Genomic DNA, 24,631 nt, shown 5'->3' on the forward strand with positions numbered 1-24,631 from the left:
TACACATATGCATATGTTCTATACACAACAGTCAGTAAAATAAAAATTTAAGTACATATATATGAACCTGTTATCAGCCAGAAACCAACAAACCATATATATTATTATATTTACTTCAAAATATATTATCAAGTAAATGAAGGAACTCTTTGGTCTTTTTGGTAAATATGGGAAAGAACAACTATTTTCAAACATCAGAGAATATAATATCCTACAATGACTGAAGAGCCTTTATTCTATTTTTCTTATGGACTCCAGTCATGTTATGTTTACTATGATGACAGTCTGAAATTATATAATGCAGCAGAATTTTCATCTGTGATCCAAGATCCTACCAAGTGCACAAACCAATGTATGCTGATCTATGGGTCTTTGTATAATTTTAATTAACTGAAAACACAAATAGCCACACAGTGACTGCTGTGTGGCAAAACATATTTGTCGCATTTCAAATCTTTTGAATCAGTACATCAAGATTTGAAATAAAAATTACTACTACTTTTCACACTTCTCTGCAGAGGAGTTGCTTTTATCATGTGTAGTATTTTAGTAACATGTCTTTTTCCATGGGAGTTTAACATGGGAGTTTTCCCAGAAATAATATAAATGTCTTTTTCCTTTTCTGAATGGACATGACACCAAATTTATATCATACTACTATCAATTCTCCTTTACTTTTATTATTATTATTTTGACACCTCCAGGGAATCCAAAGACTCATCGAGATTTATCATAGTAGTATGATATAAATTTGGTGTTTTGTAATTATCCAACTTTGTATCATGTCTTTCTTTCAATCTACTAAAATAAAATTGCATAATAGTTAAATTAATTAGTTAAAAATAAAAGATAATTCATCCACTAGATCCTGCATCGATAGTGCAAGATCTATGCTTTTTGCAATAAAGTTTTTTTATGACTTCAACCCATGAAAGGTTGAGAACCTATAGCACATCAGTACTATGAGAAGGGTATAGTGACCAAACATGAAATATTTTTAAGCCACTATAGGTCTCCAGTAAATGAGACAGTGGAGTATTATGACAATGGGTGAATAAATTCATCTCCCTCCTAGACACACAAATAATCCATGCTCATGATGACTCAAACCTGGAGCTCGTTAGTTGGGAGTAGGTATGGTGACCAGCAAAGGTTTTTTGAACTACTCTTCCTTCAACATAACCATCAGCCATGCACCACATAGTGAAATGAACAACCCATTTGCCCATAATAACAAAGGCTGCATGAGCACAGGATTCTATGAACTCCAAGATAAGAAGGGAGGATATGTCTTTAAGAGAGTCTACGAAGAAATTGGATTTTCAAATTGGACAGAAAAAACTCTTAGGCCAAACTGGCAAAGAAGTATCAAAGTTCTCTTAAATACTCCATTCACAAATGCGATAGAAAAATTAGAAAGATCCCCTCAAAGTGGATTGGGGTGAAGGTCAAAAGCATTAGTTTTTATCACTTATTTTGATATCGCATCCATCAGAGATGAAAGCAGCTCTGATAAAGGACAGTTATTCAATTAAAAGAACCAAAAGAACATAGCTTATGTGCATAAGTTTTAATAACACCATATTTCTGACATGGGTGAGGAGGAGAGGTGATGTGAAGCACCATTAATGTACTAACCAGTATGAATTGCTTTTCTATACACTATACACTGTCATTTGGTTGAATTAAAATGAGAATGTCCCAAAAATGAAGGCAACTGTTTTCTTCTATTTCGAGGGTAAATTTAATTCTTGGGGTTAATGAATTAATTTTCTTAAGAAACTCATGAATTTCTGACAAATACAAGTTCCAGACAGCAATTCTAGTCAGCAGTTCCAGACATCAAAAATGATAAATTATGCATTTATGAAAGTTTCTAGTTTCGCTGTCTTTCAGGGATCCAACCTACTGTGCAAGTTGCTATAGGAGCCTCAGATCACAATGTCCTCCTAGACTTCATTTGACCAAGCAGTAAATCTGAAGTTGTGAAAGAATGCTATTACAACTTTCATTTTTATTTGCATAATTATAAGTGCATTAAACCATAGGGCATAATAAACTATGCGTAAAATACATAAGTCTGTGTGTATATAAATGTATGTATAAATTAAAAAGTTAAATGATAACCAGTAGTAATAAAAGTCCTACTGACTCCATAAACCTGGAGGTAAAAATTTAATTTTTAAAGATTTGAAATTAGATTTTATTTTTAATATTATTAATTTTGCTCACATAGTAACATATAAGAAGTGTTTTTTAATAATTAGGTTTTTGGGCTAAAATAAACAAAAGGGTAATTTGGTGGGGTGGAAAACCACAAATGTCACTGATGCTATTATATGCATATGCCATTTTGGACAAAAACCATGAGAAGAATTTGAAAAAATGATTGTTATTGATTTCTTCAGACATTTAATCAGATTAATCATAAAGGAATCCAAAGTAAACTTCCACTGTTTCGTATTTGGACTGCATGCTAGTGGGTGTGCACACACACAGTTCAGGTAGAAAAAAAGCCATTCGAAACTGGATATGTGGAATATCAGCTGGAGCAGATGATATTTGGCCAGAAATTCTCAAATAGGGAAGTTTCAGTGGCTACACTGCATAATTCAGTTGGCCCAGTCAAAGGGTTGCATTCCAGATGACCGAAATACAGCTCTCATGTCTATAAAAGAAAGTAAATAAAACAATGGAAGAATAACTAAATAATTTCACTAGCAAGTGTTGCAGCTAAGATTTATCACAAGGAAGAGACTAAGAAAAATTCTAGAAGAGAAACTCAGGGAAGAATGTGTTGAATTCGACCAAATAGGATCCACCATGATTACATTTTCACCTCAAGACAAACAGCTGAGAGGCAATGGGAGTATCACACGAATCTGTATAAGTTTTATAGATCTGGAAAAGGCATGTGACAAAGTACTAAGAAAAAAGCTATTCAAAATGCTAGTTATATTGGGGTGAATGGGACATGATACAAGGCAATATATAGTCTATATTTTAAGTTATAATTCAGCAGTTAGAAATAAAGGTATGGAAAGATGGTTTGATATGAAATCAGATGTAAGAAGTGTATTACTCATCATTCAAACAGGTCACATTATGAAGGAGAATGGTCTTTCACTTTATGAAGACAATATTATTCCTAAATAAATTCAGTACAAATCTTCAAAACTCTTTAAATTGAATACCTATGGTAACAAATTTGGCTCAAAAATTAGAAGAGTAAATTGCGAGTAAACATAAAAGTAAACTGTACTCTCAAGGGAAAACCTAGAAAGGAAGCAAAATGTTTTGGCTATTAAGGCACAATTTTTAGTTCAGATGGCAAATTCTGTATGGGAATAAACAGATTAAGCAAATCTGATATGCTAAGGAACTAGCTGAAATTATATAGAAAAGAGAAGTTAGCCACAACAGCAGTACAAGGGCGTGCTGAAAAGTTGTGCTAATCACCATGAAGGAACTGAGGTGGAACCATGCAACTTACACAATGCTGTTGCATCATTTGCAACAGAAAATCCACTGAGAAAAAAAGTCTCCATTGTTGCACAAAGCAGTCCTCAGCTGCAGATATGACTTCATCATCATGGCAAATTTTGTTCAAGTGTTTCTTTAAATTAATAAATAAATGAGGCCAGGTCTGGCAAATAGGGTGGGTGAGGCAAATATTGAAAACCCAAGTTGTGTATTGTCTGTTAGGTTTCTTGAGCAGGTTCATTGTCCTGCAAAAGCAACATGCCTCTGCTCCGTTTCCTGCAGCATTTTTCCTTCAGTAACTCCTTCATTTTCTTCAGAGCTGTTGAATAAACTGCTGCTGTAACAGTTTCACCTTTTCTGCAATACTTGTTAAGGATTACATCATCTATATCCCAAAAGACAATGGCAAGAACCTTCCCTGCTGACTTTCGGATTCACAACTTCTTTGGCTGTGGAGAACCTTTGTGTCTCCACTCCATTAACAGTGGTTTGGTCTCTTGGTAACAGTAATGATGCCATGTTTCATCAACTGTCACAATATGAGCCAAAAAATTTGCACTTGATTTCTCAAAATGACCCGAAATCCCTTAAGATGACAGCACACAGTCTCTCTTTTGGTAGGCATTCAAACATTTGGGGACCCACTTCGCTGAGAGCTTCTGCATGTCCAGATGTTAGTGGATAATGATCCCAACTTGTTTCCTGGATATTTACAGAGTCTTTACAATGTTTTTGGCTGGTATTCGTCAATTATCAAGGATCATGGCATGCATTACATCAATGTTTTTAGGTGTGATCACACTGTGAAAGGTCTTCCTGACCTGGGGAGACCTGTTGTCTCAGGATGCCAAGTTTTAAACTTGGCCACCCATCTGAAAACTGTTTGGATATGCTGGGAGACAGTCCCTTAAAGTCTCACACAAAATGTGGTGAATCTCAGTTGCCAACTTTTCTTGCAGCAGAGGTGCAGGCCCTCATCAGGTAAACTTAGGGATGGCCCGCACCTCTGCATCTTCAAATTTCTTCAAAATTTCTGCCATGTCGTCTTATATATCTTAAAAATTACACTTTAAGGAAACATAGGGATTAAAGGGTTTTAAGATATATTCTTTCTTGGAGTTATATCAGTTGTTTTAATACAATTCTTGTTCTAGGTGTTTATCAGACTTTTCAGCTGCCTCCTTTACATAAAATTCCATTCAAAGCAGTTTTAACCTATGGATCCTATGGGTTAAAAAAAAAAAAAAAAGGCATCAATGACAGAATCATATTAGAAATAGAGATATTCGGAAGGAAATTGATACTGTTAGCATTCAAGAAATTGTGAGCAGAGCTATCATAAGATAGCTTAAATGACATGGGAAATTAGCAAAAACAGGTGTTCTATGACAGAACAGCAGGAAGAATGACCTAGAGGGAGACTAAAATTGAAGTGGATAAATTAGTTATTGTCTCAGGAGATTAAAATATCAGATGTGACAAGTGGTGTCCTAAAAAACAAACCAGACTATATGGAGGGAAACTTAATAGGAAGTTAGTACTACGTGATTAAATTACTATTAAATTACACTGCCTTGAGAATATGTATCAGGAATTTGATGGCTCAAATCTTTCAATCTTATGTTCTTGCTTTCTATATTATCAATAGCTTTCTCCAAATGACAAAATGCAATGTATAGTTTGCTTTAAGAGTATTTTGTGCACTCCATTTTTTGATAAGCCTCGTAACAAACACACTTTCAGAATATTGACTTCTACAATCTTAAACAGTGATTACTAACCATTTTTATCAAGTTTGATACCATGTTGAAAGATAACCCTGCCTTATTTCTCTTTTAAAAAATAATAACAATAATAACGTTCTCCCACTCCTACTTTCTATATGGTTATGGTTGATTGTCTTATTTTTGAGTGGGTGAAAACAGAAGTAGTTTTTGTTAGCCCCTATTCAATTATTAGTATTATAAAGGTTTCTCCAAGAAAGACTAAGGAATCATCAACTTTAACAGGCCCCCACATCGTAAAGCAAATTACGACTTTAGGTCTCCAGCAGGCCTTACACCTCCGGGAATCTAGGCCCTCAGCTCCAATTTCAGATATAAATACTTAACAATACTTGGGCCAGCAGTAAGACAGAATGCTACTTGCATTAAATCAATGTCCTTCAAACGAGAACTGGCAAACTAAATAGGCTCAAATGTTCTGTGGCAACCTAAACACGGTTTCTGTTGACATCATTATATTATATTTATATATATATATCAGCAGTGTCACGTGCCCATTTCAGTTGGGTGTGCTATCGTGTGGCTTATGCAACCTGCGCTAGTAAATTCACATCAATTTGACCACTTTTATGAGTGCACAGCGCATCAGTGCTCATCTTAATTGGTCCAATGCAATTAATTGTAACCAAATCCGCATTTTAAGCTATGTTAGAAAACAAGGGAGAATGCTATATTTGGTTGGTATATTTGAATTTCTCAAAGATGTAAATATAATAGTAAAAAAGGTTTGGTTCCTGTTCTCAAACTCTTTCATTTTTTCTTCAATAAATAATCTTTGTGTATGTTAGTCTACAGTTCACATCCGAGAGCTGCTCAACTTTTATTCGCTTTAAAACTTTCTTACATGTTATTCTTTTCAATATGAAATTCAATTTTATCCTGCTCAAGACTAAATAGTGATCACTTCCAATTTCAAATCCTCTGTACACTCTGGTGTCCTGCACCAGGGAGAAAACATCACTATCAACAATAACATAGTCAATGACACTTTTCTTATTATTTGCTTCTTCTCTCCATGTGAATTTTTGCAAATTTTTATGTTGGAACATGGTGTTAGTAATAACCAGTCCATGTCCTGAGCAGAAATCCAACAGATATTTGCCATTATTATTATTAGCTTTGCTCTTTTCTCCAAATTTTCCCAAAATATTTTTGTATGTCTGACAATCATTTCCTACTTTGCTATTCAGATCCCCAACAAGGACCAACTTTTCCTTTTTCGTTGGGTCAGTTGCTTTTTCTAAAGCATCAAAAATTTCCTCCACTTCTACCTTAGTAGAACCTTCTGTGGGACCATAAGTACAAATAAGTCTCATTGTCCAATTCCCCATTCTCATATTTGCCCACATCACTCTACACAAGACTGCCTGCCATTCAAGAAGATTAGCCTCGTATTTTGTGTTGAATACTATGGCTACTCCTTTTCCTTGATTGTCATTGCCTGAATATAACATTTTGTATTTACTGCTCAGAAAGATCTCACCAGTTTTGTCTTTTTTGTTTCAGTCACTCCTATTATGTCGATCTGGTATTTATCTAATTCCTCAGCTAGTTCCATTTCTTTGCCATTCAGGCTTCTTATGTTGATAGTACCGATCTTTAACTCTGGTGATGTTGAGTTGGAGTGTGTTTTCAGATTTGTTCCAGTAGCTGGCTTTTCGCTGTTCGCCCTGGTTCCCGGTGAAAACAACGGGGGCCTTGTTTAACCAGGCGACACCCCAGCCGGCATGAAATTTTGTCATGTTGTACCATCATTATTTTATTTTGGTTTAACCAATAAGAATACAATTTGGTCGGCTAAATCCCAAATTGCCAGCCTCATCCTCGTCCGTTCAGTATCCAAGTAGATACCCAACAGGGTGCACCACGAGAAGGTGAGGATTGGACATTAGGTCAGAAGCCCTGGTCGGTTCTCCGCATTCCTTTAAAGACTATGTGGAGGTCTCCTCTCAGTTATACAGCTTTGACTCTTAAATAGTTAGATAAATTATTTACAGAAAATTATATATTAAAAACTTGTCTATATCAGTGTCCTAAACACATCAGTTCACACTTCATGCACACACAACAGATGAAACTCAGAAAACAAAAGCAGCGAGTCATGACAAATGATAGCATTCAATTGGATTGGTTGACACAATTACCAATCTCAGCCGCTGATTTCTGGGTGTTATTGTCTCAGTGATTTTAAACTGGGTAGTTTTAAAATCACCGGAATGCTAAGAATTTGATCCACTGCACCATCTGTATGTCTGTTCAAAAGAGAATACACACCTGATATATATATATATATATATATATATATATATATATATATATATATATATTTGAAGTAGATTAAATGACTGGAACCCAAGAAATAACAACAGAAACACTATTTTTTTTATTTAATTAACATCACGACTAATTTCATTTTCTTAGAAGACTTCTTTGGGTGCATTATATGGAAAGAGAAATACAAAAAATTGCAAGAGAAAAGTTATAAATTAAATTGCCAACGTATTTGTGACTGCTCACCCTGCTATTAATGCGAATATAATGTAATGTTAAATATCAAAAAGTGTCATCTTCATGAAGCATTAGTATATTGTGTTTACTTTTAGAAATCACGTGAATCCAGGAAACAATTAGGGGAGTCTTTAACAGGAATAAATGCAAAAATATCCTATTCCTATTAGTGGTCCTAACAGGCACTTAAAGCACCCATGACCTTTCCAAGTATTCTTGGACTTCACAACCACAGCTGTAACTGGAGGATAAGGTTAGCCCTATGCCTCCCAGTATGTCCTATGTCTGTAGCTGCATGTATTCAAGAGGCCAGTTTGCCTGTTCTGGGGGACGAAAAACCAGAGTTTCCAGGTAGGAAAAAAAACTCAACCTCCGTATGAGACCGACTAACTCACCTTTCGTCGAAAGAGACCAGACAGGAATCGAACCCGGGTCTTTCTGACCAAAGGGCTACATCTATACCGACTGAGCTACCGAGGCTCAAATGCAAAAATGTAATATCACCCTGAATATACACCCGATATATATATATATTTGAAGTAGATTAAATGACTAGAACCTGAGAAATAAAAAGAGAAACACTATTTTTTATTTAATTAACATCACGACTAGTTTCATTTTCTTAGAAGACTTCTTCAGGTGCATTACATGGAAAGTGAAATACAAAAAATTGCAAGAGAAAAGTTATAAATTAAATTGCCAATGTATTACTGACATTTGAAGGCATTCCAGATAACACTGTATTGTTGGGCACGTACATGCAGTTATGGTCTCATGAACCCCAAAGTTGGATAGAAGAGCAGTGATAATCAGAGAGATTATAGCCAGGGTTAATGTTAAAATGTAATGGTTTGAGGACAATTTCCTTAGATCCTGCAATCTTGAGTTTGTAACAGCATCTAAAGATGTTCTCTGATTTGTTCCAGATGACTGGATGAGTGACTGAATTTTGAACATTAGGGTCAGCAGAATTAAAGACATGATTAGACAATGTGCTGGCTCTAGTTCTGCAATATGTGATGTCTATTGCATGTTCTTCCAGATGTAATTCATTTGATTTAATCTTCTTCAAATGTCTCCAACCTCTGATTATATATATATTAAAGATATATATATTATAATTTTTAATTCACTAGTGATCAGACTAATAGAATCAACAATTAGTTAAATCAGCAATACTTGGATGCATTATTGTGTATTGTAATATAACTTTTCTTGTTTCTTTGAATGTGTGTGTGTGTGTGTGTGTGTTGCAAGATGATGGCCTTAATCTGGAGGTACTGCCACTGAAGCGATTTAATAATAGCACAACTTTGTCTCTATAGCAGAATTTATCTGACTACCCATTCTCATGGTGCTAGTGTATGACATGCCTGATGTTCAATATAATTTGTTTATACCACCAGCTCAGGAATAACAGATGAATGCATCTAGAAGAATGTTTTTACTGTTGAGCTTTATTTTTTCTCATATGGAGAAGGGCACAGACAAGGTGAGTAAATGATGCATATAACTGAAGTTCTAATTCATAACAGTTCTGAACACCACCTTTAGCTTAAATGCATGGCATACTGAAGGAGAGTGTCCTGTAACCTAGTTCTTACAACACTATAAATTAAAGATGGCAAGAAATTATATTTTGATTTATTCCTTTATCCACGTGTAAGCAAATAAAAATTTGTACATAAAGTAGAATCACGACTGGACTACTTGTATATATATAGAAGCTAATGACTTCACATTAATTGCCTTGTTAATGTGATGTCATTAGCCTCTATAGTAGCCCAGTTGTGATGTTATTGCACATGCAAATTTTTATTTGTTACACTTGGATAAAGGATTAAACCAAGAATATAATTTCTTGGCATCTTTAATTTATAGTATAACCAAGTGAAAAAACTTTCAAACTGCTTACAACACTGTTCAGATAAACAACATCTGATGCAGTCAACACCATGAATCGCCATCAAACAAGTTTTAATAAATCATGGAGACTACAACCTTGTTCAGAATGATTAATTTAATGTCCCAACATTTCAACCTTCATATTAAGATCATCATCTGGGGACACACACACACACACACACAATATATATACACACACATACATGCATATACATTCTAGGGGGATCTGCCCCCATCCCCTGGCACCTAAGCTCCACCCCAACTCCTCGAAGATTTTGATGTCCCCCCCCCTCACCGATAATGGTGAGTGTTTTGAGTATATCAGTGATGAGGTGACGAATGCAACATCATTTTCTAATTGTCCCCTTGTGGGGTGTACGCCCCACATTAAGAAACAGGAAAGACTGCCAGAAAGAAGATGCATGACAAATGCATCTAGAAATGAAAGTGTTTTCTGACTTTTAATTTCATTTGTGAATTGTATGCATTTGTGAATTTTTTCTAGGTGGCTGAGGAAGATATCTAAAAGTCTGATGCCCATGGGCCAGATAACAAAAACACAGTCAACATATCTAAGCCATTTGAGTTTTAAAGTAAAGGAATGTAGAGCACATTGCTCAAAGCTTCAATATAAAAGTTAGCATAGAAGTTAGTATAAAAGCCAGCAAAGGTCAGTCGATTGGTAGAGCCTCTGCTACTAATGGCTTAAGCAAGTTTGAGTGCGGTTAGTAGTTGGACGAGGATCAATCATTCGATGCTGTTGGCACACTCTACCTCAATGAGTGTTTGGACTCCCTGGAGGTGTCACATAATAATAATAATCATAACTATGGTAAATCTGGCCTTTCTGATCATGCCCTGAATACTCTAAATAGAAGTGACTGGAGAGGCAGTGTTCATTACATCATACCAAATTGAAGTATGAGTGCAAATTTAAAGAGGTTTGTGAGATTCTAATCAACCAACGATATCTTAACGATAACGATTGTCTAAAAATCCCAAGTATATGGATGGCACAATATTCTACCCACTTTTTGTTCTAAAGAGTTCATTATAAATTATAATTTGTGGAGTGTAGCGCTCTAGGATCTCAGCCATAATATAAGACACTTGTTAAATTACTGATTAGGCCATCAGTATTAAAAGTAATAAATGATATTATGAATTTGTTCTCTTCATGTTTTATATATATATATATATATAGAACTTGGCATTTTTAAAAAAAAACTAGATCAGGCCAGTAGAATAAAGGTTGATCAAATCAATGTCACTTTGGTATAGTATTTGAAATGTTCTATAACTTCTTTTTCTTGCTCTCTCTCTCTCTCTCTCTCTCTCTCGTGTGCGTGCCCAAGATGATGACCATAATGTTAAATTGGAAAGTCAGGAAATTAAACTAATTAATCCCAAGATGGTTGTAGTCTCCATAATTTATCAAAATGAATGCAGATCACCATTAACATTAAAGGAAGGGATCCATAAAGCAAATATTTTGTAAACTTACCAGCAATATGAAAAATGTATCCATGGAGTAATTTACTTCAACTTCACAAAAACACTATCCCAAAATACATACATTTTGTTTTAGAATACTTTCTTTCCCTCAGTAATACTGCATGAAAAGTTATAAAATTTCACAAAAAACACAGTGCTTATACCATTATAAAACCAAACTTGTAATTTCTCATATATATATATATATGATTCTTTAATAAGTCATGAGATAGGACTTTACAAAAGGTGTAAAACAATCAATTATGGTATCAGTATGGATATGGTAAAGAGAATTAAAAGTTTCACAATTCCAGTTATGCTACATGTCAATGTACTATAAACTGAAGGGTTCCAAACACAGAATTGAAGTTTGAATTTGGATCACAAGCTCTTCTGAAGGGTAAAAATCTCATAAAATTATGAAGCAACTTAATAGTTAACTTATAATTTAATTTCAAGTAAATCAGTGGTTGCAGCTTTCTTTAATGTTCATTCAGAAAGAATAAAGTGGGAAGAAAATGAGCTACTGTATCTCATTTTTATACCACATTTTCTGATGTACACTCTCATGAAAATACCAGATATTATGGCAGTCAAATAGCATTAGAGTAGCATAATATCAGGTCTGCTTATAAAATTAATATTTTAAGTCTATTGCAATGATACTTCAAATTTTGTCTGGTGGGAATGGAAAAGAATCACAAATTAACATTATCTTGAACTCATTCTTTTAGAGAAACTTGTGCCATAATTACATTACTTATTTACAGGTTGGTTAATATCTGGCCAGCTAAACAAATAAACATTTTATCTATGCCTTGTGTTTTCTGTAAATAAGTAATGTAACATTATCTTGAATTTCTTTTCAATGACAATTTTAGTGTAGCAAATGATGATTATCAATACATGAAATCAAATAATTATTTCATATAAAAGAAGTAGATAACATATTACTCGAAGTATCCATAAGTATATATATCTACGAATATCCAAGTTTAATACCCCAAACAAGCAGCCCAAAAGTTATTGAAACACATCATACGGTAAAGCTGTATGAATATGTTTCATTATCAACATGCATTCATACAGCTTTGCTGTATGAATGTATGTTGATAACCTTTAAAGTTTCATAGCATCTTATATTTCTGATGTTTGTTTTGTAATTATTATACTTTTACAATTATTTTATATAAATTTAATGTCTAAAGGTAAAAATATCACATATTCAGTTCACCTGTAACCTTTCTTTCCTTCCATTCTTTCTTACAATCTTTTCAGTCAAATTGGGCATTCAGTAACTAATTCTTATTGTATTCTGAGCTTGCTTGTTGAGAGGCCTGCTATAAGCTAACTCCCAATATAAAAGTAAAACTTAATTCCGGTTAAGGAGATAATATAACAGAGTCTGCAGAGATTGGGTGGGTGAAAGTTAATTATTGTACTAGCTCTTAAAAACTTTTTGATTTGTCATAAACCTGCTGAATCACTGTGAGAGGAGTAAAAACCAGGACCTCAAAAAAAAAAAATAAATAAAAAAAAATAAAAAAATAAAAAAAAAAGAGAGAGAGAGAGAGAGAACAGAAGGGCACTGTAAAAATTATTTAAAAAATGAGAACCAGATCTTCCCCAAAAAAAACTTCAACAGTAATCAAAAGAGCTATGCAAGTATATACACACACACACACACACAAAAAAAAAAAAAAATGGAAATGTCATATTCATTCATGAAACTACAACCATAGGAGGAGAAAAAGATTGACATGCAAGACAGCAACACAAACATACACAAACATATACACAAAACACAAATCATTACCCACATGCAAAATCAAAGCTTACCTGTTTTAAAAATTTCCTCCAACTTGCTAACAACTTTTTCATTCAAACCATATTCTACCAATTTTTTGAACTCTTCAGACCTTTCTGACAGATTTGTTCTTTCTGAATGATCCATTGGCTCAACTTCATCTTTCTGATTTGGGGTTTCTCCATTCCCCTCTGCCATCCTGCAAAGTGTTATTTAAGTGTTATCTTCTGCTAATGTTTATAACAACTAAGGAATTAAAGTAGTCAAGTTGCTGCTTTTAAAAAAATCTCTAATGAATGGTAAGAATTAGTGATTTTGTTCTTTCCTGAACACTTCTGAAGAAAACATAATATATCTATTACTGATTTTTTTTTTTTTTAAATGATTTTGAATATTGTAAACTTCTTTCAATTTGTGGCAGGGGGAAATGCACAGTTTGCTACAGCTGTTTCTGCATATGCACATATATGAGAAAGAAGCTAAGGAGAAAGAAAGGTCATTCAGTTAGGCCATCACATCACACCACACACAAAAGACAATGGACAAAGCATGCAAGAACATTACTAGAAACCGAACATAAACATGCAGTTTCCATACAATTACAAGCACAGAGATTTGGGTTAATCCCCACAAATTATACCTATATATTGTTTCAATGTTACTTCTGAAGACAAAAACATAAGGACAGACATTTGAGTACACCCACAAAAATTACACTTACACTTATGACAGGTTTTATATAGCATTTTTGTAGCCTCAAAGCTATACAGAAAGGCAGATAACTCCATTACTTTTGATTTCTCTGTTCCAAGTTAGACTTAAAGTGGTGGATATATGCTTCCATTGTACGACAGGCTATAGGTGTTACAATCTTACCATGTTCCAGACAACCTTTGAACATTTAAGCAAGATTAAAAAACTAGTATCATTAATTATACTCTAAAATGCAAAGAATGATATTGATATATAGTGGCATAAGCAACAAAAGTTAGCAAAGATTCCCCATTGATATGGTTATTCTCACAAATCTCCATGAAGCAACAAGATTAAATACACTGCTAGGGAAAATCCTATCCCCCTATTTAAAGTAACTAATTAATTAATTAATGCTTATGAGAGGAAGGCCACACTAACTTATACCACTACTGACCAACACCCTTCTAAAATTCAATTCCTTACTTTCATGTTCATCATGCCTTTATGCAAGTTCTAAAAATATAAAAACCGAAACAAGTAGTCTAATAACACTTTATTGAATTAAACATTTTGATCTGGATCTTCAGTGAGCAGACAATTAAAACAAGTTAGAATAACAATGGATTTCAAAAAATACAACCCAAGCACTAGTACAATACAATACAGTACAGTACAGTACAGCACAGCACAGCACAGCACAGCAGACTGCAAAATGCAATTTAGAACAAAAAATTCTGCTTGCTACTAATAAGAATGGGACACTACCAAATTTTCGTTAAAGAAAGGCATTCATTATGGTTTAAGTTCAGTGATGTAGTAACACTTTAACACTCTCTTTAAACAAACACTCAAATTCAAAGTTGCAATGGTGCAGTCTTCAGAGGTTTATTCTAATTGATTTTAGACTGGCGTTCCTGTTCTTTTTTCAACAGAGCACCTGTTGGCCAATGTAAAAGAGTTGGTATTCCCAAGAAACTTGGTACACAGCTGGGAGGTAAAATATAGGCACTATATTTCTTGAGGATCTCTAAATTGATTCAGAGATTCCAGCAATATAAAAAACTGGAACCCTCCACACAGGTTCCAGGTTTTTAAGAAGATATCAGAGTTGAAAATGTGTTGAGTCTTCTGTTTGGAAGAAGGCAATCTGTGGCACAAACTTAAAAATGTTCTATTTATTAATTTAAGATATTTTCAAGTTAGAATTTAGATCATGAGGGTTGAACCAAACAACATGAGCTCTATTCAACAATATTTTCTTGGTGCCCATTTTTTTTTTGAGAGGGGGGGGGGGGGGAATTATATGCAGAATCTTGTTGCATATAACAGCCAGTGAAGGTAGGTTTGCAATAAACAGACATTAATACCAGAGTGAGTGCAAGAGAGGAGGACGTCCAAGAAGGCTGATTTACTATCCTTTTCCATCTCTACAGTGAAGGCAGATATGGGGGAATATTTTATTGATTTCATAAGGAAAGAGGATGGGGAATCTTCAAAGATACCAAAGGTTAAATCAACACAGACAGTATATGGCAAAAATATCATCCGCATAGCATGTGGATGATATTTTTGATATCATACACAAAACGATGGTTGAGGTTGTATGGAGGAGAATAGTGTCTTTTAGATGCTTAAGGTAAATCAGCTAAAACAGAAAAGAGACAGAGTTCCTTCAAAATAGCCAGAGTGAATGACTAAATCAAACAGTTTGACTAAGTCCGTAGGAAAGGCATGCGATAATAAATGAAAAGTTTGAAAGAGAAATATTTAAAAATAAGGATTGAACCTTTTTTTTTTTTTTTTTTTTTTTTTAAATCACATCTTGCAATATACTGCACTGTGCTGTACTAGTTTGTAGCTTGTATCTTTTGAAATTCACTAGTTATTCTACCTCGTTTAATCTGCCTACATGCTAAAGATAATGTGTTAGATACTCAAAATATACAATTTAATAAAGTATTATAAAACTGCAGTTTTCTAGTATACAACAAGCACTGCTAAAAGACTCAACTTTCTAAGAATGACCATGAGAACTCAAACCTTCCCCACATTTCTCTACTAAAAAAAATTTCAGTTATCTGAGTTGTAATACAGTCCTATTATGAGTTCATTTACTCAACTCTGGCATACTATTCCCTTTCCTATAGAAATCCAGACGAAACCAAATCCATCAACAGTAATGGATTAATGAATTTGCTTTTCTGGAGTTGAAAGAAATAATACTGATAGGAAACACTATTGAAGAACGGCATAAAACCTTTTTCACGTAGGTAACTATTTTAACACTATTAAAAGTTCGGAGTGCATAAAGACACAAATGATATGCTATGTGGATGATCATCACTCCAGAGCATGCACCAAAAATTCAATTCTCTGCTGTTCCATGTTTTTATGTTGCAGTAATAAATGATATATTTGACAAATTATATTCTTGCTTTAATTCTATACCCAAGCATAAGCATGAAGTAACTTCACAACTAGTCTGCTTGTATATAGAGGTGCTAACTTCACATCAATTGCCTTAGTATCCCATAATGCAAAAAAACATTATGGGAAGGCTCATTTTCCAGACCAGTTCTGACCTTTATTGAGGTCTCATCAGTGGAAGCTAGATCCAAGAATCTACCAAGTTTTAAATAAACTTACACATTATATTTCCATAAATTCATTTCATAAATTAAAGATGCCAAGAAATTATATTCTTGGTTTAATCCTTTATAAAGTATCTTCACAACTGGGCTATTTGTATATAGGGGCTAATGACTCATATCAACTGCCTTAGTATGCCATAAACACAAAGCACATTCCTCCTTTCAAACATGCATAATGCCTTGCCATTACTGGTCTAAAGAGCCACAATCCAAACCTCAGTCTCAGTAGTGGCCCTATTATGCATAGCATAATACATGACTGAAAGGGGGTGGGCTTTGTCTTACGTGATACTAAGGCAATTGGTGTGAAGTCATTAGCATCTGTGTAAAGTAACCCAGTCATGAAGATGCTTCATACACAAACTCAGTTTGCTTACACTTTGATAAAGGATCAAATCAAGAATTTCTTGGCATCTTTAATTTATAGTATAACCAAGTGAAAAAATTTTCAACATTATATATTTTCATATAAAAAAAGGTGCATCAACTTATTAAATATGCTATCATACATAGCATGTATGTATATGACATGTATATGACAAAAAAATGTTATGCCAGACATGCTACAACAGAATATCTACCAACTCATGGGTGGTAGTTATATCAGATTCTTTCACTTAAAAATGTTAGATTATTACTTGATGTGCCAACTTTTTCGTTGAAACAGATTACTGGTTCTTATAAGTTGGGAAGCTACTTTCATCCTTGTTTTAATTTTATTTTTAAAACTGAATCTAATAATTTACACAGACTCCACATGTATGGAATTTGTTATTAAGCCTAGCAAATCTTCCATTTTACAACAACTTAGACTACAATCATCGGGATCTTGTCTTCTTTAGTTTAGGCTTAGCATAGCCAACACCATAGGAATAATTCACACCATCCCTTAAATTGCATTCTTAAAATACTGAATTAGTTCATAAAAGGAGGCTCTGAAATGCAATATTAGGTAACAAGGTATCGATTTTGGTGATGTTTGGGGGGGGGGGGGGTGAGAATGGACTAAAGTTTATAGAGCAAAGAGTGCACATCGCATTGTGCTTATTAAGTAGGAATGATGAGGGGGTTATGCCAATGTACACCCTCTGCCCAAAAAGGAACCGAACTTTTCAAAAATAGAGGAAACTAGTGGTGTCACCTGTTGTATCTTTTTGTTATCGAAAGCGGCAACCTTCATTAGTGTTGTATCAACTGTTTATGTCATTTGTTTCATTAGAAGCTGTTATAGTGCCAAGAGTGATAATATGTTTTGACGAATGGTCGGAAAATGAGTTTTAGCAAAAGTCAATCACAGAGCTGCGATTGACTTTTGTGTTAAACTTGGTAAAGGTTTTACCGAAACACATCAAATGCTTCAAAAAGCATATGGTGATGAAAGCTTATTCTGTACTCAAGTTTCCGAGTGGTTTAAGCGATTTCAAAATGGTCATGAGACGCTTGAGGACAACGAAAAGCCGGGCCGTCCAAAAACTGGACTGAACAAAGTTAACATAGTTAACATCCAAAAAGTGCGGGATTTCATAAAAGAAAAACCCGAAATCGTCTGTGGGATTGATTGAAGATGAATTACGGATTCCAAAATCAACTGTGTACAAGATTTTGACCGAGAGTTTGGGCCTTCGTAAATTGAATTCACAATCTGTTCCCCACAAGTTGACCGACGACCAAAAAATGTATCGAATTGAACACTGCAAGGACCTCATTAAAACCGCTCATAAGGACTCAAACTTCCTTGAAACAATTGTTACTGGTGACAAAACATGGTGTTTTGAGTATGAGCCCGAAGCAAAGCACCAGAGTGCTGAGTGAAGACCACCAGAAGAGGAGCATCCGAAAAAAAAATCGCTTGGAGAAGTCAAAAGTAAAGACAATGCCGATTTATTTCTATGATTCCAAGGGCATTATCCACAAAGAATTTGTTCCACCTGGCCAAACGGTCAATGAGAGTTTTATCTCAAAGTTCTGAAGCAATTGATAGCAAGAATTCGTCACATGCGGTATGAATATCGTGATGGCAGCTGGTCACTTTTGCACGATAATGCACCATCTCATTGTTCAAACATTGCGAGACAGTTTTTGAGCAAAAACCAAGTTTGTGTGTTGGATCGCTGTATTCACCTGATTTAGCACCCTGTGACTTCTCTTCCCCCGACTTCATTTGCAGATGAAAGGAAAGCGATAAGACACCATTGAAAACGTTCAAGCAGCAGTAACCATGATCCCCACAGTATCCCAAAAACCAATATAAAAACTCATTTAACGAATTAATTGATTGTGCCAAACGCTGCATCGAAGCTAAAGGAGAGTATATTGAATGAAATAAATGATTTGAATAATAATAATTGGCCTGCGTTTTATTTACTATCAAAAGTTTGGTTTCTTTTTGGACAGAGGGTGTATAATGCACTGGTCACACCAAACAGACTCAGATTTGGTCACCTTGTTTTCAACATGATGTGAAAGCCTGAAGGAAGAAGGCTGAGGAAATATAAATTGTAATGAATGTACCTTTGAACAGAACTCATGGAAAGATTTTAAGAAACTCACATGGGACTGTCTAAAGAACCCATGCTATTTAAGTCTGGAGACACAAGTGGTCACTCTTGACCTGACATTAAGCCTACTCAGTAAACTAACATCATTTCTGTTGGAACAGAGAGAATGTGTTTCTAAAAATTACCACATTATAGAATTTCAAACAATAAAACAGGGCTTATGAGGATATTAGGCTTGGGAGTAGAACACTTAAAATGTGCTGTCTCGTAAATAAGATTGTACACTAAAAAAAACCACTACAGTTTGAAGCATCTTTAATTTCTAATAAATACAGTATTCTATTAGGCCTTGTTCTAATCAACTTTGCAGCACTTGCAGTTGTTCCTGTAAGTTTTTTTTATTTTTTATTTTCACCACATTACCTCTAATCGTGTGCAACATGGATTTCTTTCAGGCCCCTTACTCCCAGAAATTGCATTGTCTCTCATTTCTTTCATATTTCATTCTTATCCACCATACTTAAGATTTTTTTTCATTCACTACTTAGAATGATTCTTATAATCAAGGACACTTACGAGGGTGGTCTGAAAAGATCTCAGCCTCAACCATAGATGGCAACACTATCGGTAAGATTTTTTTTTTTTTCCTAAGTTGGCATATCTGTCATAAGCATCCATACAAAATTGCAAGTCATTCTATCCAGTAGTTTGTTTTATACAGCTGTCTGAAGCAAAAGTATGGTCTGTATCCCTTGAAATGGATAAAATTGAGTATCGTACGATTATAAAATTCTTTCTAAAAGAAGGTTTAATGCAAAAAGAAATTCATTCGAAGTTCATAAAAGTTTATGGCCACTATTCTCCTTAGTTTTCGACAATTAAGTAATGGGCTGCCAAGTTTAAACGTGGTCATAGCCTTGAAGATGATCCATGTGAAGGACGCCCAAAAAGTGTAACACCAGAAAACAATGATTAAGTGCACGATATGGTATTGGATGACCAGCGAAAGTGCGTGAAATTGCTGAGACTATAGGCATTTCAAAAGAACGTGTAGGATATATTTTGCATGAAAAATTGCAAATGAAAAAGCTTTGCGCAAGATGGGTTCCATGCTTGCTCACAGCAGATCAAAAACGCGCTCGCATGAAAATCTCTGAACAATGCTTGGAGCATTTTAACAAGAATAAAACCGATTTTGTGCGTCGATCTATTACTATGGATGAGACTTGGATTCGCCCTTGGCAGGTGCCCCAATGCCATACCATTTCTATACTACCAAATATTTGCTTGTTTTGTTTTGTTTAATGCTTTGCGAGTCAAACAAGTGACATTTTTTTGCATTCACGAAGCGCAAAGCATAGTCACCTTGTGAAAAATCAACTACAGTCTGGCTTCAAACCAACTTCCCTTTCTCGTTTTACAACTCTCAGATTACAACTCTCAGCTATTTTAAGAAATATGTCAACAGATTTCCTCTTTCTTCTTACCCTTTTCCCCCTCCCCACACATCATTATTCCCCTATTAATCTATCATATATGAAAAAATTCAAATACTCGCATTTTTCCCATAACGCATTATGGGAAAAATGCCAGTATTAGTCCATGCTCTGTCTTCTAATTTTTGCAACTGACTCACCTAGTTTATATCTGATTGCTCACTGTGTCATAGTGGATAGTTTCTTCCTCACAGTTCACCAACTCTCCTCTTCCTATACTTAGATACCCTTCCCTCACAAACCTCCAATCTTATCCATAGCTTTGTTATTGACAATATACTCCATTCCTCTTCTTCATTTGACAAATCCTGTTGAAATTACTATAACTGCATCTTAAAGTTTAAATTGTAATCTCCTCAATTTCTTCACCAGGGAAAAGATAACTTTGTAAACTGTAATATTACCAAAACAGTTCTAATTCACACAAGACACTTCATTTTTGATAATACCCAAATCTCCATATACAATCAGATTTCTCTTCTCTGACTTTTGCCACTAGCCTTTCCTGGAACAAACTTCCCAGCCATAACTCATTCGGCCTCATAAACAACTAGCTGTTATTTACCATACAGGGAACTAACACTACTCTTATGTAAAACTGCATAAATTTCAAATCTGTCCAGCCTATGAATATTACTCACACTTAAAGCCTAAGCTCATTTCTGAATAGCTAGATGCTATCCAGAAATGAGCAATCCAATTAACTGATAGCCCTCCTGCCCAATATCTCAACTTGCTTCAATGAGAGTCCCACTGACATTCTGTTTCTGACTTATGTCTTTTCTTATAGGTATTTCCATGGACAGCATTCTGGTGAAATGCACCACTCTTCCACTTTCTTCTAAGACAGAATATATGTAGTTGATAGCCAGCATCGATTTCAGATGTTGATCATCAACTACAGTCTAGCTTCAAACTTGCCAAACCAATGTCCCTTTGTCCTTTTTCATTTCATCTACCTCTGTTCTTTGGAACAACCACCTTCACTATTTTTCCCAGATTACAACCTTTAGCTGTTCAAGAAATATATCAATAGATTACCTCTTCTTACTGTTCTGCATACACACACCACTTATATGCAAAAGGTTCTGCAACCTTCGTCGTGGTCTCACACATACATATACAGGGTGTTCGGGATAAATTTGACAGTTTCGTAAGGAAAAAGAAAATCTTCTTTGTATCTATTAAATTTAATGAATTGACAAAAAAACATTACAGGCAGAGTTAATTACAATACTATCAACAAGATTTACTCAAAATAACCACCATTAGCATCGATCACAGCTTCAATTCTGCTTCGGAACCTCGAACAAGCTGATGCTACAGTCTCCCTGGGAAGGGCCGCAAAAACTGTTTTAATTTTATCCATTAACTGGGCTTTTGTATTACTGGAAGTGCGATTGGTGTCTTTTTCAACTGCGCCCCATACAAAATAATCCATGGGGTTAAGGTCTGGGGAGTTTGGAGGCCAAACATTTGGACTGGTGAAGTCGTAGAAATTTTCAGACAACCATTTTTGACTTTTCCCAGAGGTGTGGCAAGGGGCCGAATCCTGCTGCCATACATACGGCCTACCATTGGCTACCCTTGTTATCCAGGGCTTGACTACAGTTAGCAACTCCACGAACAAAGCCCGAATTCCAATGCCAGGGTTCTTCAACACCTGTTCCTGCAGATTTGCGAGGAATTCTGCTGTACGAACGCAATCAGATCGTCTGCTAGGGATCTTTCTTCTTGCTACATCCTCGTAGTCCCCATTGCAAGTCTCTAGTTCATGCCTGATTGTTTTTACTGTATTCAGGGAGCATTGGGCAGCAGTCGTAATATCCTTATTTTGATGGCGGGCACGAATCATCATGATACAAGTTATTCTCTTCCATGATTCAGGTGGGTTCCAGCTATCCATCCTTTCTGACATCTTGTATATGAATGAAGAAGGGTCCAAACTTTTAAATGAAGAGAAGTGTGTGTTAATACATGTAACTTACGGAAAAATATAATTAATTATAAATATGGCAAATTTATCCCGAACACCCTGTATATGGGAAAAAAAAAAAGCATTTTTAAATAAGATAATTATGCAAAGTCTGCAAGCCTACAGATTGAAGCAAACAAACAAATAACATTGACAAATAATAATAAAAACCTTGAGAAGGGTTTATGAATTATGTGACTTCCTGAACTTTGGAAATGTGGTATTAGAAGAAAGTAAGTTAGAAATTGTGCAGCAGGAGAGCATGCAAATGCATTATTAAGTAATGCATGACTGGATATGATGATGGAGTCAATATTATCTGTTTATTGTTTGCTTTGAACCACCCAAAAGGCCACATGAATAATATATACTGGAAATACATGATTTGCATCCATATTATTTCTATAATATCATCAGATGATACCATGAAATTGAGGGTACAGGAGATGCTAATTAATGATATGATATTGTAAATATGTAAAAGATTTTATTACTTCCTGGTGTGATAATGCTTTTTGGAATGAGAAAAAACAAATAAGTAAAAAGCACATTTTATTAAGATAAATTTACTGAAAGTAAATTTAGATAAATTACGATAAAATTTACAAAAGATGTTAATACAAGTATGTATGATAATTTTTATAAAAAATACAAAATTTTTATTAAGTTCTCGCACAATATGCCAACTTCTTGTCTTCCTGTTTGTGTCTATTGCTGAATGATGTTTTAGCACTGAACCGACAATTTTAACAAATAGCAACAAAGAAATTGAAATCAGTGAATCTCTGGTTTGGCTGATGATTAGAATCATTTCTGAAAATTCTCATTCATGTTCACTTGTTGAAACTCATATTCAAGAGCATTCATTAAATGTTTTATTTTTTCTGGAAACATCCATTCACAGAGTTCATAGATTTCAGAAACACCTATCTCATTTAACTGAACTCTGATAATTCTCTAATTTTAATCTCACTAAATGTCACATGAGAGTTAATATCTTTAGGATATTGATTCCTATCAAGTACTCAAGCCTACACCGCTAAATCATCATTTTTACTATCCAATGGCCAGTTTTCTGTTGATTATTTCAAAGTTATGTAGAAAATTTTTGAAGTGATCAGAGAATAATTTCTATAATCTGTACTGTGAAGGGAAATTGTAGATTTTAATAGTGCCACTTTGCAATATTGTTGCAAAACCATTTGCCTTTTATGAAAAAAGATGTTTAACAATTCTTTTTATTTTATATTGGCCTTGTATTGTACTATGTAGCATTCCTGCATGTTCAAAATGTCTGAAGGGCATCACATATTACATCTAAGCCTAATATAAAGCTATACTTGTATTTTTTTCCCCTTTAGTCCTTCATGCGTACTTCTTTCTTCTTGGTATGAAAAAAATATTCTTCGCTTTTTGAAAATAATGATATAACACCTGATTGGAAACTAAATGTTATGTGATTAAATTGCTTCCAATTTTTAAGAGTTCAATATCAAATGAGTTTACACACATACTTTGAATTCTCTGGGCAATTTTTGGGGAATTGCCATATATGACAAAGAGCAAATATATGCTTTAAATCTATCAATACCTGCCACAAATTTCACAGTATAATCAACTTAGAGTTCTAATTGATGATTAGCACAATGCCACATAATTAATAAAGGGATTTTCCTTTTATTAGTTTAGTAACTTCATTTTTACAACCTATCATAACAGCTGCATTATCACGTGTGACACCAACTAAGTGAGATTTTGAATAATCTTCTATCATATCATACGACAGAACTCCGTAAGCAGAAAATGAAATATCCATTTTGCATCAACAGTTTCAAGTTTGGTATACCAAACACAAATTATGGCTAAGCTCATTCCACTCTCTAACATACAAGTTGAAATATAAATGATTAAAGTGGATTTGTTACTCAACATGGTTGATTCAATCACCAATTTTACAGTTAAACAATGATTTTGTTTGCTAAATTTTTTCTCACTTTATCACTATTATGATTCAGATTATTAGGGGTGCTTAAGGGTCAAAGCTGTATAACTGAGAGGAGACCTCCACATAGCCTTTAAAGGAATGCGGAGAACCGACCAGGGCTTCTGACCTAATGTCCAATCCTCACCTTCTCGTGGTGCACCCTGTTGGGTATCTACTTTGATACTGAACGAACGAGGATGGGCTGGCAATTTGGGATTTAGCCGACCAAATTGTATTCTTATTGGTTAAACCAAAATAAAAAATGATGGTACAACATGACAAAATTTCATGCCGGCTGGGGTGTCGCCCGGTTAAACAAGGCCCCTGTTGTTTTCGCCAGGGAACCAGGG

General features: G+C 34.6%; 1 protein-coding gene across 8 annotated transcripts in view; it reads right to left on the reverse strand.

The window, feature by feature from the left end:
* Window positions 1-24,631, reverse strand: part of LOC150094194 (heterogeneous nuclear ribonucleoprotein R-like) — a 398,929-nt gene that overhangs the window by 287,197 nt on the left and 87,101 nt on the right. For 5 of the 8 annotated variants that reach the window (XM_090412071.1, XM_090412070.1, XM_090412068.1 and 2 more), the window contains one exon: window positions 13,014-13,180. The exons of 2 other annotated variants lie outside the window; for them this stretch is intronic. In XM_090412071.1, coding sequence (XP_090268197.1) covers window positions 13,014-13,180 — 167 coding nt within the window. Of the gene's footprint in view, window positions 1-13,013; window positions 13,181-13,702; window positions 13,724-24,631 lie in introns of those variants that run through there. One more of the 8 variants, XM_090412074.1, reaches the window with a different exon arrangement.

Source organism: Typopeltis vanoorti, chromosome 22 (genome assembly GCF_054136105.1).
Source record: "Typopeltis vanoorti isolate ZY-2024b chromosome 22, IOZ_Tvanoo_1.0, whole genome shotgun sequence".
NCBI lineage: Eukaryota > Metazoa > Arthropoda > Arachnida > Uropygi > Thelyphonidae > Typopeltis > Typopeltis vanoorti.